This window comes from Cyclopterus lumpus, chromosome 3, assembly GCF_009769545.1.
Source record: "Cyclopterus lumpus isolate fCycLum1 chromosome 3, fCycLum1.pri, whole genome shotgun sequence".
In the NCBI taxonomy this organism is placed as follows: domain Eukaryota; kingdom Metazoa; phylum Chordata; class Actinopteri; order Perciformes; family Cyclopteridae; genus Cyclopterus; species Cyclopterus lumpus.
Window position 1 is genome coordinate 13,160,950 of NC_046968.1, and position 12,705 is coordinate 13,173,654.

General features: G+C 42.0%; 1 protein-coding gene across 1 annotated transcript in view; it reads left to right on the forward strand.

Annotated features, from left to right (window-relative positions):
• The window catches only part of sox6 (SRY-box transcription factor 6), a 125,859-nt gene that overhangs the window by 96,688 nt on the left and 16,466 nt on the right, over positions 1-12,705 (forward strand). The window contains exons 11-13 of the mRNA XM_034527901.1: positions 2,589-2,738; positions 4,846-5,023; positions 5,199-5,386. Coding sequence (XP_034383792.1) covers positions 2,589-2,738; positions 4,846-5,023; positions 5,199-5,386 — 516 coding nt within the window. The remainder of the gene's footprint in view (positions 1-2,588; positions 2,739-4,845; positions 5,024-5,198; positions 5,387-12,705) is intronic.

Consider the following 12,705-nt stretch of genomic DNA (forward strand, 5'->3'; position numbering starts at 1 on the left):
TCTCATCTCCATACAAGAAGTCCCATAGTGTGCGGCTCTATTACATGAGTCTTAGAAGATGTATATTTTTCCCTGATCAAATAGATCAAAACAACTAGTGTAAAGGGGAGAAAGGGAAACATAAGGGTCTAGAGCTCCACTGGCTTTCGCCTACTCCTCCAATACCCCAGAGTTTGAGTATTGACTTTCAGCTTGACCCTAAATACCATGAACCTTTTGCTGCCCCCACCTGGCAAGTAGATATGAAAAAGGGGTTATTAGATGTGAGAGTCAATTGGGGGAAGCGGGCAGATGTCTTCTGCTGAGGGAGGCCAGTCTTGGCAGGATGCATAATCCCTCAGCTTTTGACACCACAATGCCTTTTAAATGGACAACTTCTTGTTCTGTTTTATGAGGTTGTTGTTTCTAACTTAGTCATGTATTGGGTGGCAAACAATAATTTTGTAATACATTGTAAATTACAATTATTTTTTTACCGAGACATCCTGCAGTGCGAAGGCAAAGGTTCCTAGACTCCACACATTGAACGCTGAGGTATTTCATATCTTACGTAATATGGCGGGTTAACACACCTTTCGTTTCTCCCCGTTGATTTTATTTATTGTTCTACTGGCAGAGTGTACCTTGTTAGAAGGATAAACATTGATTCTCACCCCATGGCACTGACCCGCCAATCAGTGCTGAAAAGGGGCACCCTGACTGCGTCTAATTTTAGGCAATGCCTAATTATGCTCTTTTTCCGGGACAATAAAGTTCTTCCGACTCAAGGTCAGGGGCATGCTCGTCGACAGGCCTGTTAGCAAACATCTGTCCAGCAGACTCCACTTCCGCTCCTCTACTAAGACTAGCCTGGAGTGACAGGCAATGAATGGAGACTTCCACCTCCCCCCCACACAGACACACAGAGTGTGCCTTTACCACTGACATTAACTAAGTCTAGCTCAGATGAGAAGAAAATAGAGTTGGCTCCTGTGTCCATTCCAGTCTGAGACAAAAGGCTGTTTGTGAGGGAGGTGGGGGCAGTGCTATCATTGTAGGAACATAATCGGTCTGTCATTTCCGCTGCCCATGCACTGTTGTTATCCCCAGGTCCTCTGGAAGAATGGAACTGTTGTACTGCCGCTCACGTGGCAGCGATAAAGTTTCTTACAGGAGCACATATGTGTTTATAACTGGAGATATGTGCACGGACATAAAGTGCTTTGTTTGGCTTTAGTCTGCAACGACACTGTCAAAGGTGAGGCCACCGGGGCCGGGTCGCTTTTTCCCCATCAACACAAACGCGTCTGTATGTGACCACTCAAACCAGGAAATGAAACAGGGTTTACTGATTGGCCAGAGGAAGATAAATTAGATTCTTTCTGACAGCACCATCTGACTGAATAAGGCAATAAGCCACAAGGTTTACGTAGTGTGGGGATAGCAGGAGGCCAGTGGGGGAGGTAAGGGGCGCTATCTGTCTGATGAAGTGAGGTCTAAGACTACATGGAGTAACACTCTTTCTCAGACAGTAGCTCTATTTGGCAGACCCCTGCCACTTGCAGCAGGAGACAAAAGCCAATTTCTTAACATACCTGGTGGCCAATACATACAGACCTGGGGCAAAAATATGTCTTGGCAGAGCGGGAGTGCTGGGCACAGAAAAACAAGCATAAAAAACAATCATCAGAGCAGTCTGCTATTTGTTTCAGGTTGTAATGAAATAAAAATGGGTGCACAACTTAATGTCAAGACGTTAAACTGTAACATTATCCACAATAAAGGATGAAATTACTTTCTCAAAAATCAGATCCAACCGACAATTAGCAGTATGTGGCTCACCAGATTTTTTTCTTATACTTCAAACCCTCATATCAACGTCTTTAACCACCCCTTTTTAGTATATGCCACATAATCAGCCCAGTGGTGGAAATGTAAATTGAGCTTTCAGAGTTCAACCCTGTTACAGGCCCAACTGTTATTGAGTGCTTCGCCCAGTCATTTGAACCACCCTCTTGTGTGGTAATGTCACCAACAGTTGGACATCTTACTGATTTAACGCCAAGGAAAATAACGGTGATTACATCAGAGTTCTTTGAGCAGGTTTATAAGCCGTAATAATGCTTGTGTTTAACATATTCTGTGATGGCAGTCCAACTGAGCTTGGGTTTCTAACATTGTGGAATGGGACTGTCTCACATGGCTGTGTGGAGACGAATCCCAGGCCAGAAACTTCAATAGGAAGCTGTGTAGATCTAGAGAAATGGGAGCTCTTTGCTAACACACTTGCATCCAGTCTGCAAACTTTTCTCTGTGATGAGTGGAAAATAGGGGCTCCAAGTATTTTGAATGAAAGCCATCTCTGTGTGGTTTTTAAGACTGCTGTCTCTCTCTGGGTTTAGCCTTTGAAATACAGTTAAGACCTTTGATGGAGGTTCTCTGCCAGCCTCATGGAAAGAGAGGAAAGACGTAAAAGAGAGAGAGAGAGAGAGAGAGAGATGAAGGCCGACACAGAAACAGAGAGAGTTCTAGGGAGAGGAAAAGACAGAATATAAAACTTTGAATGTTTGCTCGATTTGGATGTTAACGGTTTCTCCACCTCCCTACAGCAACTGTATGCCGCCCAGCTTGCCAGCATGCAGGTCTCTCCTGGAGCCAAGATGCCGCAAATCCCCCAGCCCCTCAATGCCAGTGGGCCCATTTCTCCCTCTTCTCTGAAGAATGACAAGAGTTCCTCCAGCCCCATCACTCACTTTAAGGTACAACCCTCAACTCCTTCAACCTGCCCACCCACCAGCCTAGATCTTGAGTAGTACTTGACATAGCCTAGCCTATTTGGTGCTCTGTGAGTATAGACGCATCTACACTGCTCACTCCTTCAGTGTTACAGCCGGCCGGTGCTGAGCCCAGCCTCTAACAGGCCATCAATCTGTGGGGCTTTAACAAGGCCCTCTCTCTCTTAACCAGACTTCTGTGGACACGGTTGCTATGGCTATGGCTGCTCCAAGCCAGTAATTTGTGGAACACATGGTTTCTAATTTATTTTTTTTTTCACAGTGAAAAGTTATTTTCTTCCTTTTTCATAACTGACATGGAATAAAACATTACAACAGTGCTATACAAATGCTGACAAAAGTTGAGCGAAATTGACGACTTTGTTTTCCTTGTAAACAAACCAAATACAGGATGTGTGTTTTCTGCTGCTGTATGGCATGGCTCCACCAGACCTCCATGCAGAGGAAAAGCCATGTACATCATCCCCACTCACTGAGGCTATAATCAGGAACATACGCCCATTTGGAGTAGTTTAGCGTAATAATATCACAATGGAGAAAAACCATGAATTATGTCATGGGAGGAAGGCACTCTGGCTTTCTCTTCACATATGCAATACACAATCCTTCAGGTCTCCAGTCTCCTGGGATTTCCATTGAAGGATTTCCTTAAAACAGACTCAACTCTGTCATTTCACCACATGAATCCAATTTATATTTGTCAGATTAAATGGATGCCAGTTAGGCCAATATTAATACAAAACTAATTCAAAATCCTAAAATTGAATAAAAATTAATTATGTAAAGTAAACATATACAAAGTCCAATGGAATCCGATTGCCTTTAGTATTGTGTGTCTGCTTTCAGCTTCACTGCATGACAAACTGTTATTGGCACAGCAATAACAAGGCCTTGGGGCAGTCTATGCTTGGGCCATATGTTTGGACAAGGAGACACTTGGGTTTTGAAAAAGACTGTTAACGGCAGCATAAGCCCTAATCTGATTTAAAAGACTGCTCTATACACAGAGCGATTTATACTGTCCGAAGTGACATTTCTCTTCTGGGATGCGAATGTTTGAGTTGTTTATATTCAGCATTTATTGCATCTAAGCAACGGTGCATATTGATTTTGGTGTGTCTTAGCTTACAGGGCAGTTTGTCCATTATATCGGAAATGTGCTCATATTTTAGGTGATAAAATATTCTAAATATGGATTGAAGATATTTTAAATGTATTTAATTCTGATTATATCTTAATTTATTTAAATATGATATTTAACATGTATCTTAATATTCCAATATTAGGGACAAATCAAGTCTTTCTTTTTAACACACAATTACAGATGCACAGATTGTCGTTGTTTTGTGCATTCATCCTACTTTGAAGAGTTCAGTGTTTAAAACACTTCAAGGAAAAAGTGTTTAAACCATGTAAAGCAAAGGCGCAAGCTATGAAAGACCTCCCCTAGTTTATCTGCAGGTACCCATAGATAGTACATGCTTGGTCCCAGTAGACACCTTAGAAAGTATACATCCTCTTCTGACCTCATCTCAACACAACTACACTATTACGTTTTTTTCCAAGTCAACTCATATTTTTTAGGAATAGGCATATCAAAGCACATGATAAAACCAAGTATGCACAAATGAGGAGTGAAATTAGAAAACACGTTAATGAAGTAGATAATGTAAGTTGACAGCTGATGAATGGAACAGCTGTCTTTGATCATTGGCACCGCCGTTATCTGGTCATTATTTATTCTTCGAACCAGAGTACAGACACAGAGAGCAGGGAGGAGGAGAGGGAGAACAGATGAAGACGTACAGAAAGACAGAATTTGCTTTAATTAGTGTGAACAAAGGCACTGGGCAACTGTGAAGAAGATCGCAGTGGCACGGCTCCTAAGGAAGGATGGATGAGGAGAAGAGAGGAAAGAACCACAGAGGAGGTGTGGGTCAAGAAAGGGTTCCTATAATTAACCAGGAACAGAGGAGAATTGTGCTGTCTGGGAATCCTGAGCACCTCCAAAAATGGAGGGGAGGGCACACCTACTAACATCTGTCTCCTCTCAATACTCCTGCTGCCATAGGAGGAGGGAACACAGCCGCTCAACCTGTCTGCTCGGCCAAAGACGACGGACCTGATGAAATCCCCCACATCCCCAACACAAAACCTGTTCCTCGGCAGTAAAAGCAGCCCCAACAGTCTGCTCAGCAAGGGCATCCACAGCCCACTCGGAGGAGGCCTGGGCCGGGGCTCATCTTTTGGTAAGATCTTTACTTCACAAACAAGATCCCACCCAAACACACAGATTTGATCAGTTCAAACACCCACTACGCACTCGTAAATAAATGTCACTGTCAGGATGTTGTGTGAAGTTGTTTTCTTCTTTTTTTGGCAGTGTGTGTTCTCGTGGACTAACTCTGCTTTGTGTGGTTATAGATATTCTCTCCAGCCTAAATTCTACTGCGTTGTTCGGGGACCAGGACACAGTGATGAAGGCCATCCAGGAGGCTCGGAAAATGAGGGAGCAGATCCAGAGGGAACAGCTGCAACATCACCAGCAGGGCATGGAGGCAAAGCTGTCCGCCCTCAGTGCAGTGGGCCTCAACAACTGCAGAATTGACAAGGTTAGAATTACTGTCAATATAGTCTGTCTCGGTTTTATCCCTGTTTCAGGTCTTCTCCATTGCACGCTTTTTCTATGGAGCAAAAAAAGAAAGTTGACCACAAAGACTGCTCATCTCACACCGCAAGTAGTGGAGGAAAGAAACTATTGAAGAAAGTGGAACATGGCGATTTTGATCTATCAGTAATTCTTAATGCTAAGATCTTTTTATTTAATCTGTTTCCAGGGTGGTCGTATTGATAAGTGCTGGCATAGTCCAGTGTGTACATGAGTGTTTATTCAAATTAGTATGAATATGCTTGTGTGTTTGTGTTTAGAGGGCTCAACGTTGTTGATGTTGGTGTGAGGGCCGTGACAGGCCATGGCAGTGCCCGGTGTGGGTTAAGAAGACTCTGATGTGTATGCCCAATTAAAGCAGACTTGCAGCCCTCTCCGTCCCCTGACACAGGATGGGGCTGCTTTGTACCAGGAGCACACACTCCCAGGGATTCCCTTTAAAAATATCTTCAATCGATGAGTCAATCAAGGAGAGAAAAAAGCTGTCCTCCTCTCTTCAGCTTGATGCCATGTTGCCAGTTGGCTGTGAGGAGCAGGCAGGAACTGGGAGCGATGCTCATTAATATTTCAGCACCTGACACTTTCAACCAACAGCCTCAACTAGGTCAATGTATATGTAAAAAAGTCAATGAATATCTATTTTGATTTCCCTCTAATTTGGTGTTTGGAAGAGATCACTGTCTTTGCAGGTGGCAGTCAACTATGCTCTTATTAAAGTGAAGCACATAAATTGGTGCAGCCCACAGAGAGGAAGGAGACACAGTCTCTCCTTACTAACACAAACAAAAAAAACTAATCAGTCAGCCCATGATCACATTTTTGTACTGACAAACAGCCGGCAAAAATGTGTTGTGTCACAATTTCTCCCTGAATTTAAACAAGAAACAGGCTGCCTTCTTTGTTTAGATACAACATGGTATGTGAGGCTTTGAGCATGAGAACACAGAAGCTGGTACAGCTGCCTCCCGACCTCTCAAAGGGAGCCTGTGGTCAACCGAGGACCGAGTCTGCTGTGACATGAAAGCAGTAACTGAACAATACCTGTAAAGAGCCATTTTCCACAGGCAGCACACACCTACAGCTTCATTGTCCTTTGCTGGTAGAGCTTAACTCTTCTTTTTCTTTTTTTACTCCCTGCTTAGTCTTTTGTATACGATTTAGTTTAGTTTCCTCCTAATGTTGGGCTTGTCTGTTCAAAGTATGTTAAAGCTATCATCTCAGAGGAATAGAATGCTTTTCTCCTTGTTTTTCTAAAGGGATTTACTGCTTGAAATAGTCAGTCACTCTTCACCTGTAATCTACCCTTTGTCTGTGCTTGCCACCTGAGTATGGAGAGCATGTTTTTAAGAGCGTGTGTGGTTGTGTGTGTGTGTGTGTGTTTGTGTGTGTGTGTGTGTGTGTGTGTGTGTGTGTGTGTGTGTTGAGGGGCAAGGTAAGGGAATGTCACGAAGTAATGAAAAGGCCATAGTTATAATTACTATTTAAGAATTTAGTATACTATTACGATCATAGCATTGATAACACAAAAACTAAATGCCAAATAATAGAGCAAGTTTAGGTGGTAAAAATTGATCGTTGCATTGCATTTGAAGTAATTTAGGCTTCCACACCGCCTCTGTTTTCATTACAGCATCATTTATTGTCTTGTTGAATGACACCTTAACCGAGTTCATGCTTGACTCTCCGGCTCGTGCAAATCATAGTGAGATATCGTCTCCTCTTAGTTTCAGTGGCGCTGGCCCTATTAGGATGGTGTGAAATGAGAGGCACGCTTTATCAAGTCAGCTAAAAGAATTGCCCCATCATCTTCATCCTTCGGCTGCAATAAAGAACAGTAAGCTGTAATTCAGCGGTGAAATGAGAGGGAAGGAGAGACAGTCTTTTGCTGATACAAGCCCACAAAGTAGAAAGGTTTGAATGCCCCTGATAAAAGCTTTCACTTTGGTCAGTTTCAGAATATTAATATTTCAAGAAAGTGCCTCTCACCTGACATAAATATGGTGTCGTGTTTAATAGCTCCCCCTTCCCAGTGTCTTGTTTGGAAGTTTATCATAGAGAGAGCTTACATGAAGAAGAATCTGGAAAGGTAACATTAATGGGATTAAGGAGAGGTTAAGATCATCCAGCGTGGCTGTTAGAAGGGGATATTAAATATTGATTTATCCCACTGTAATGACCGGGGAGAGGAGTGGTTCTAAGTGCTGCTTACAGATGGATCAATTCATCTTTTCATAAAAAGTGTGTCGGAACAGTACAATGCATTCCTCCACAACCTTTATCACTATGACTCTAGTTCTCCCTCACTCCCTGGTCATTGACCTAGGAGAACATGGTGTAGATCAGACTCTCTGTTACACAGCATCCAAGCCTTTAACCTGAGGACACGTAAAATATTCATAGATTACAGGAGCAGATTTTTTCTTTCTAGTCTTTTTATTTGTCTGTTTTTACTATATCCCATCAGTACAATAAAACCTTTTACAACCCTACCTACTGCAATTTACCTTTTTGAAATATTTATTTAAAGGTGTTATTGTCTGCGGAGGGCAATTACTTTGTTCCATTATTTACCATCTCCTCCTCACCCGGTGGAGGCTTTTACCTAGAATATGCCAGAATGCCTACAGGTCAAATACGCTACATCTGAATCCATTTGTAACCATTTGAATTGTTTCCCTCAATTATGCACTGTAGCTATAACCGGGCATGGTGTTTTTTCAGGGTTACGGGTGAATAAATATGAAGCATCTGTATCGTATGTTTTCTCTCAGATGGTGAATGCACAAATTCAACCATGTTTCCATCTAGTCATCAACACTCATGGCCCACTGGAATATATGGCCAGTAGATCAGGGACCGCTGATGAATATTAATTGGCTCAGCAATAAAATAATATTGTTTTGATAAATTTAGACAATGTATTCAAATTAATTGGTCTGAATACCAACCCATAGTTAATAAATATATTAATTGGTAAATGTTCCTTTGCCCTTGTTATCCTAAATCTGTTCAGACAACATATCATATCTCATGTCTAAGTAAAGCAAGTGTACCTGTAAATGTAGGCAGCCATAACATTCAAATAACACATCTATTGCTTTGTCTATCTTGTCAATACAAAACTGGTCAGACATAGCCAATTAGCAGCTTTGCCAGAATGCATAAAAGGTGCTGCTGGACCTGGTAGCAGATATGAATAGTACACTTGTCTGTAAAGCCCAGCAGAAATTAGGAGATACAGGTACTATCACATTTTGGGTCACCGACTGCCTTCACCCAACTATGCAGTTCATTGGGCCATCGGCCGAGGCCATTGGGCAAGCCTTGATGTTGAACTCTGTATTGTCAGGTATGACACATTTTGACATGGATGCATCAATTTCTCTTACTTAAGCGATTGACGTTGCATATGCGATGCCCTGGAGGTTGTGTGAGATATATTCCTCTGCTGACATGTCCCTAACTGGAATCAAAAGGTGAAAGGCCAGTGTATTAACCTATTGAACTGCCCTTTTCTGCCCTGCAACTCCACCTTTCCTCAGTATTGATGACTACAATTGGTCATTTGGCATGTCCCAAAGCTCAACCTGTAAATATTCAAATTGAGCTTACACTGGTGCTCCACAAAATCCAGACTCCTAACCTATTGGTTATAGTGGTTATACTGGTCTCTTCTCTGTACGCGTGTAATTGTGTGTGTACCTGTTTGTTTGTGTGTGTATGTGTGTGTGTGTGTCTGTGTGTGAGTTTGTATGTGTGTGTGTGTGATGCCAGGGCTCTATTCAGGCAAAGCCCTCACAAAGACTTTGAATATAATCTTGTCTGGTCTGCAGCCCTGGAAGCAATTTTCTGCTCCTTTTCGACTGCTGTCTTGGAAATTGCAAACCAGGGCATTTTGGCTGCAATGTAAATCCTTGGCATACAAAGGTTTGCCCATCCAAATTAGATTATGCTCAGCTCCCAGACACTGGCTGTAGCCAGCAAGTGCTATTGTGAGGATTGCTTACATTAATGCTTTGTCCAATTGTTCATGTTTACCATAAGAATAAAAATAATGCATGACTCTGGATAATATGTTCATGTGTGTGTGTCCGTGGGCTCCTTTCCCAGGTCAGGTCTTTAGCTCTGTCTCGTCTCTTCTGCAGAAAGACATCAAGACTGCATCTTGCTTGGGTCATTTGGCGGTGGTGGCTCCATTATTTTCTACAGTTGTCATTTTACATGGTGAAATTCTGGCCAGCTTCTGTTGCTCAGAAATGCTGCTGGCCCACGGTGGCTAAGACCTGTGATGCCGCACTCACCACAAGGCACATACAACAAAGGGCGAGGAAAAGAATAGGCCACAATGACCATTTATAGTCTATGGTATTGTTGCAGCAGAAGCATAATGGCTGCAGTGTCCAACAAGTCTTGAGGTTTTGTCCATTCTGTGAAAGGGGTTTTGGTAATGCCGCAGTTTCTAATGTCCAGCTGTTTGCAACCTGGAGGGTTTGATAAGGCAGGAGATTTCAACCCAACTTAACATTCCCTGGAGAACCCAGTGAACAGTTCTGGATCATTGAGGATTGGAAACCCGTAAAACTACATGACGCCAACACAAATGTGAAAATGTGTCACACGGAGAGAAAGTGACATATTACACACACATCTCATAATTGAAAACAACACAACATTGCAATGTGCTGCACTCAACAAACTAGGTATAATGTATTAAGGATTATCTCAAAATGTCCCAAAGTAGACAGCATGTAGAAGAAATCCAATTGTTTAGACTAAATGCGTTTTTAAAATTGGCAATGAAAGATCCCACTTTGGGGGTTTGACTTGTTTTCTCGCAAACAAAAAGTAGCTCATCTTGAATAATTACAAACAAACCCATTAAATTGGCAGAAAGCCCAGAGTAGAATTACCTCACAATTTCTTGTAAACATAGTTTCAGCCCCTAATTAAATAAAGGCTATTCCTCCCCGTGTTTTAAACAAATGAGGTGATGCCCTGGCAGTACAAATGGGACTGGAATAGCGGGCCATCTCTGCTCTGTGTGATGTTGAGAACGACTACTATAGAACAGATGCCAGCCTTTTGTGGCTGCTACTGTTGATTTTGCTGTTGCCTGCATTAGCCTTAGCAAAGGGAGAGCTCTGGGTAAAAAAACAGAGGGCAACAGTCTGCATGAAACAAACTGTGGGTTATACCGCATGGCTGGATGTACTTAACATTTAAATGGTTCAAAACTTGCAAAAACTTCTGGAAAGCGGCAGACTTATAAATTACATTGCAACTGGTTACCCTAAAAATATAAAACAGATGAGGCGCTGAGCTGTGAGGAGCTGTAGCCATGTTAAAGTGCAGTCTTTGTCTCCATCAGGGCTGGGACAGATTGTTGAGGGGTTTAGCCTGAGACCCTCAGAGAGAAGGCTCTGGGGGCCACAGACCACAGTGATGACTGACACTTGATACATAAAGCCCTGTATTGTGGTCACAGAGCCATTGCCTTCAACTTGCCATGTACCAGGTGTGTGATATGACCAGAGCCAGTTCTGCACATTATCACACATAAGTGGCTGTTTGGGGTCTTACAGCTGTTAAAGTTTCCAATGGAGAAAATGTTACATATATGCAATCACATGCTTTCCACCATAAAGGAAACATGGATGAGATTGAACCTATAGTTTAGAGATATCGGAAAGTAAAGAGGTTACGGCTGTCACAGAAAGGGCTGCACATGTAATTTACTGAACACTGAACAGCCCAAAAATAACCAGACAATTATATGACTTTAAGTTGGCAACTGGTTATTTTGGAAGGAGTAAACTGCATCATGCCTGCCAGCTGCTTAAAAGAAATGTAGCAGTTTTCTCTTCAGATAATCATTCTGATGTCAAAATGTTTTGGCAAGAAAATATGCCAACTTAATCTGTCCTTGTATTGTCTAGTTTAAGTTATTCATAAGCTTAATTGGTTAATTACAACAATCATATCGTATTCAGCGGTGAATTAACATAAAACAACAATTTATCAAAGCAGATTTTGGACATAGATTCAAGTCATAATATTCAATAAAGGCCTGGTTTTCATGAAGGTATACAGGACTAAGAAAAAGTTCCCTAAGTGGTGCATTCATTTCTATAATAATAAATGAAAACTTTAATCTGCACCAGAGTCTACTTTACTCTTCTGTGTATTTTCCTTTCATCTTTATTTGAACAATCCCAGGCCATATGGCTTTGCCTATAGCCTTGAGCTATTTACAAAGAAGAGAGTGCAGAAGTGTGAGGATTGGCAATGCGTTGCCTAAATATAGGGCAGGAGTAGGCACAATGCACAGGGCCGTCCGCCACCCGCCTCTGCCCAGAATACACCCTGTGGGCACAGCAGTAGGCCTCCGGCACATGTTCTGCGGCCGGCCAGATTAAAGCTCTCATTACAAGATTGACAAGGGCTCTTTTGGGTTCCCTCGCCCAAGAAGTTGCAGAGACTCCACTATCTAGCCTCTTTCTACTTCTCTCTCTTCCTCTGTGACTCATGGCTACACAAGGCTGGCTCATGACATCACCGGGCAGCCGTGTGCAACTGAACAAAATGCATCTGTTCTTAAACTTTGAAGACAAAAGACTGCACAGGCAGGGCTGATGAGATTATTGTGGGTGGCAGTTTTCCACTACAGCTCAGAGTGTATTGCTATAATTTTAGTTGTGGGGTGGAGAACTGCATGCTGAAGTCATTTGAGGGAGGGACCGCTTGTTTGCCAGCGGTCGCGGTCAGAATGGGAGGGGAATAATGTGGACTGTTACATCTTTTGTTTCCTGTCTCTTTATCTTAAATCTTTCTTTCATCTTTTGTTGCTCCCTTGTGATGTACACCTTTTTAAATCAGCCGGATACTCGCTCTCTTTCCCTAGATACTGCATGTCCTTTGCTACTTCTCTGTGTCAGAGTCATCAGTAAAAAAATTAATGACACTATAAAATAATAAAAGTGCCATTAATTTATCACAGCACTTGATGCGTGGGCAATAAAGAAGCATTAGTTCAGTGAATATTTTCAAACCTTAAAACAAAACCCTGATGCTGTGCAGATAATTTATAGCCCTAATTTCAACTCTAATTCTAATTCACAGATATAAATTACAACATTTATAACCAATAAGTATATTAAGCTTAGTATATAAAATTTTTGGAAAATGTATGATACCATATTTGGATATTAATTAGCATAGGAAGGAAGGAATACTGACATTAACTACCCCTTTATGTAAAATATG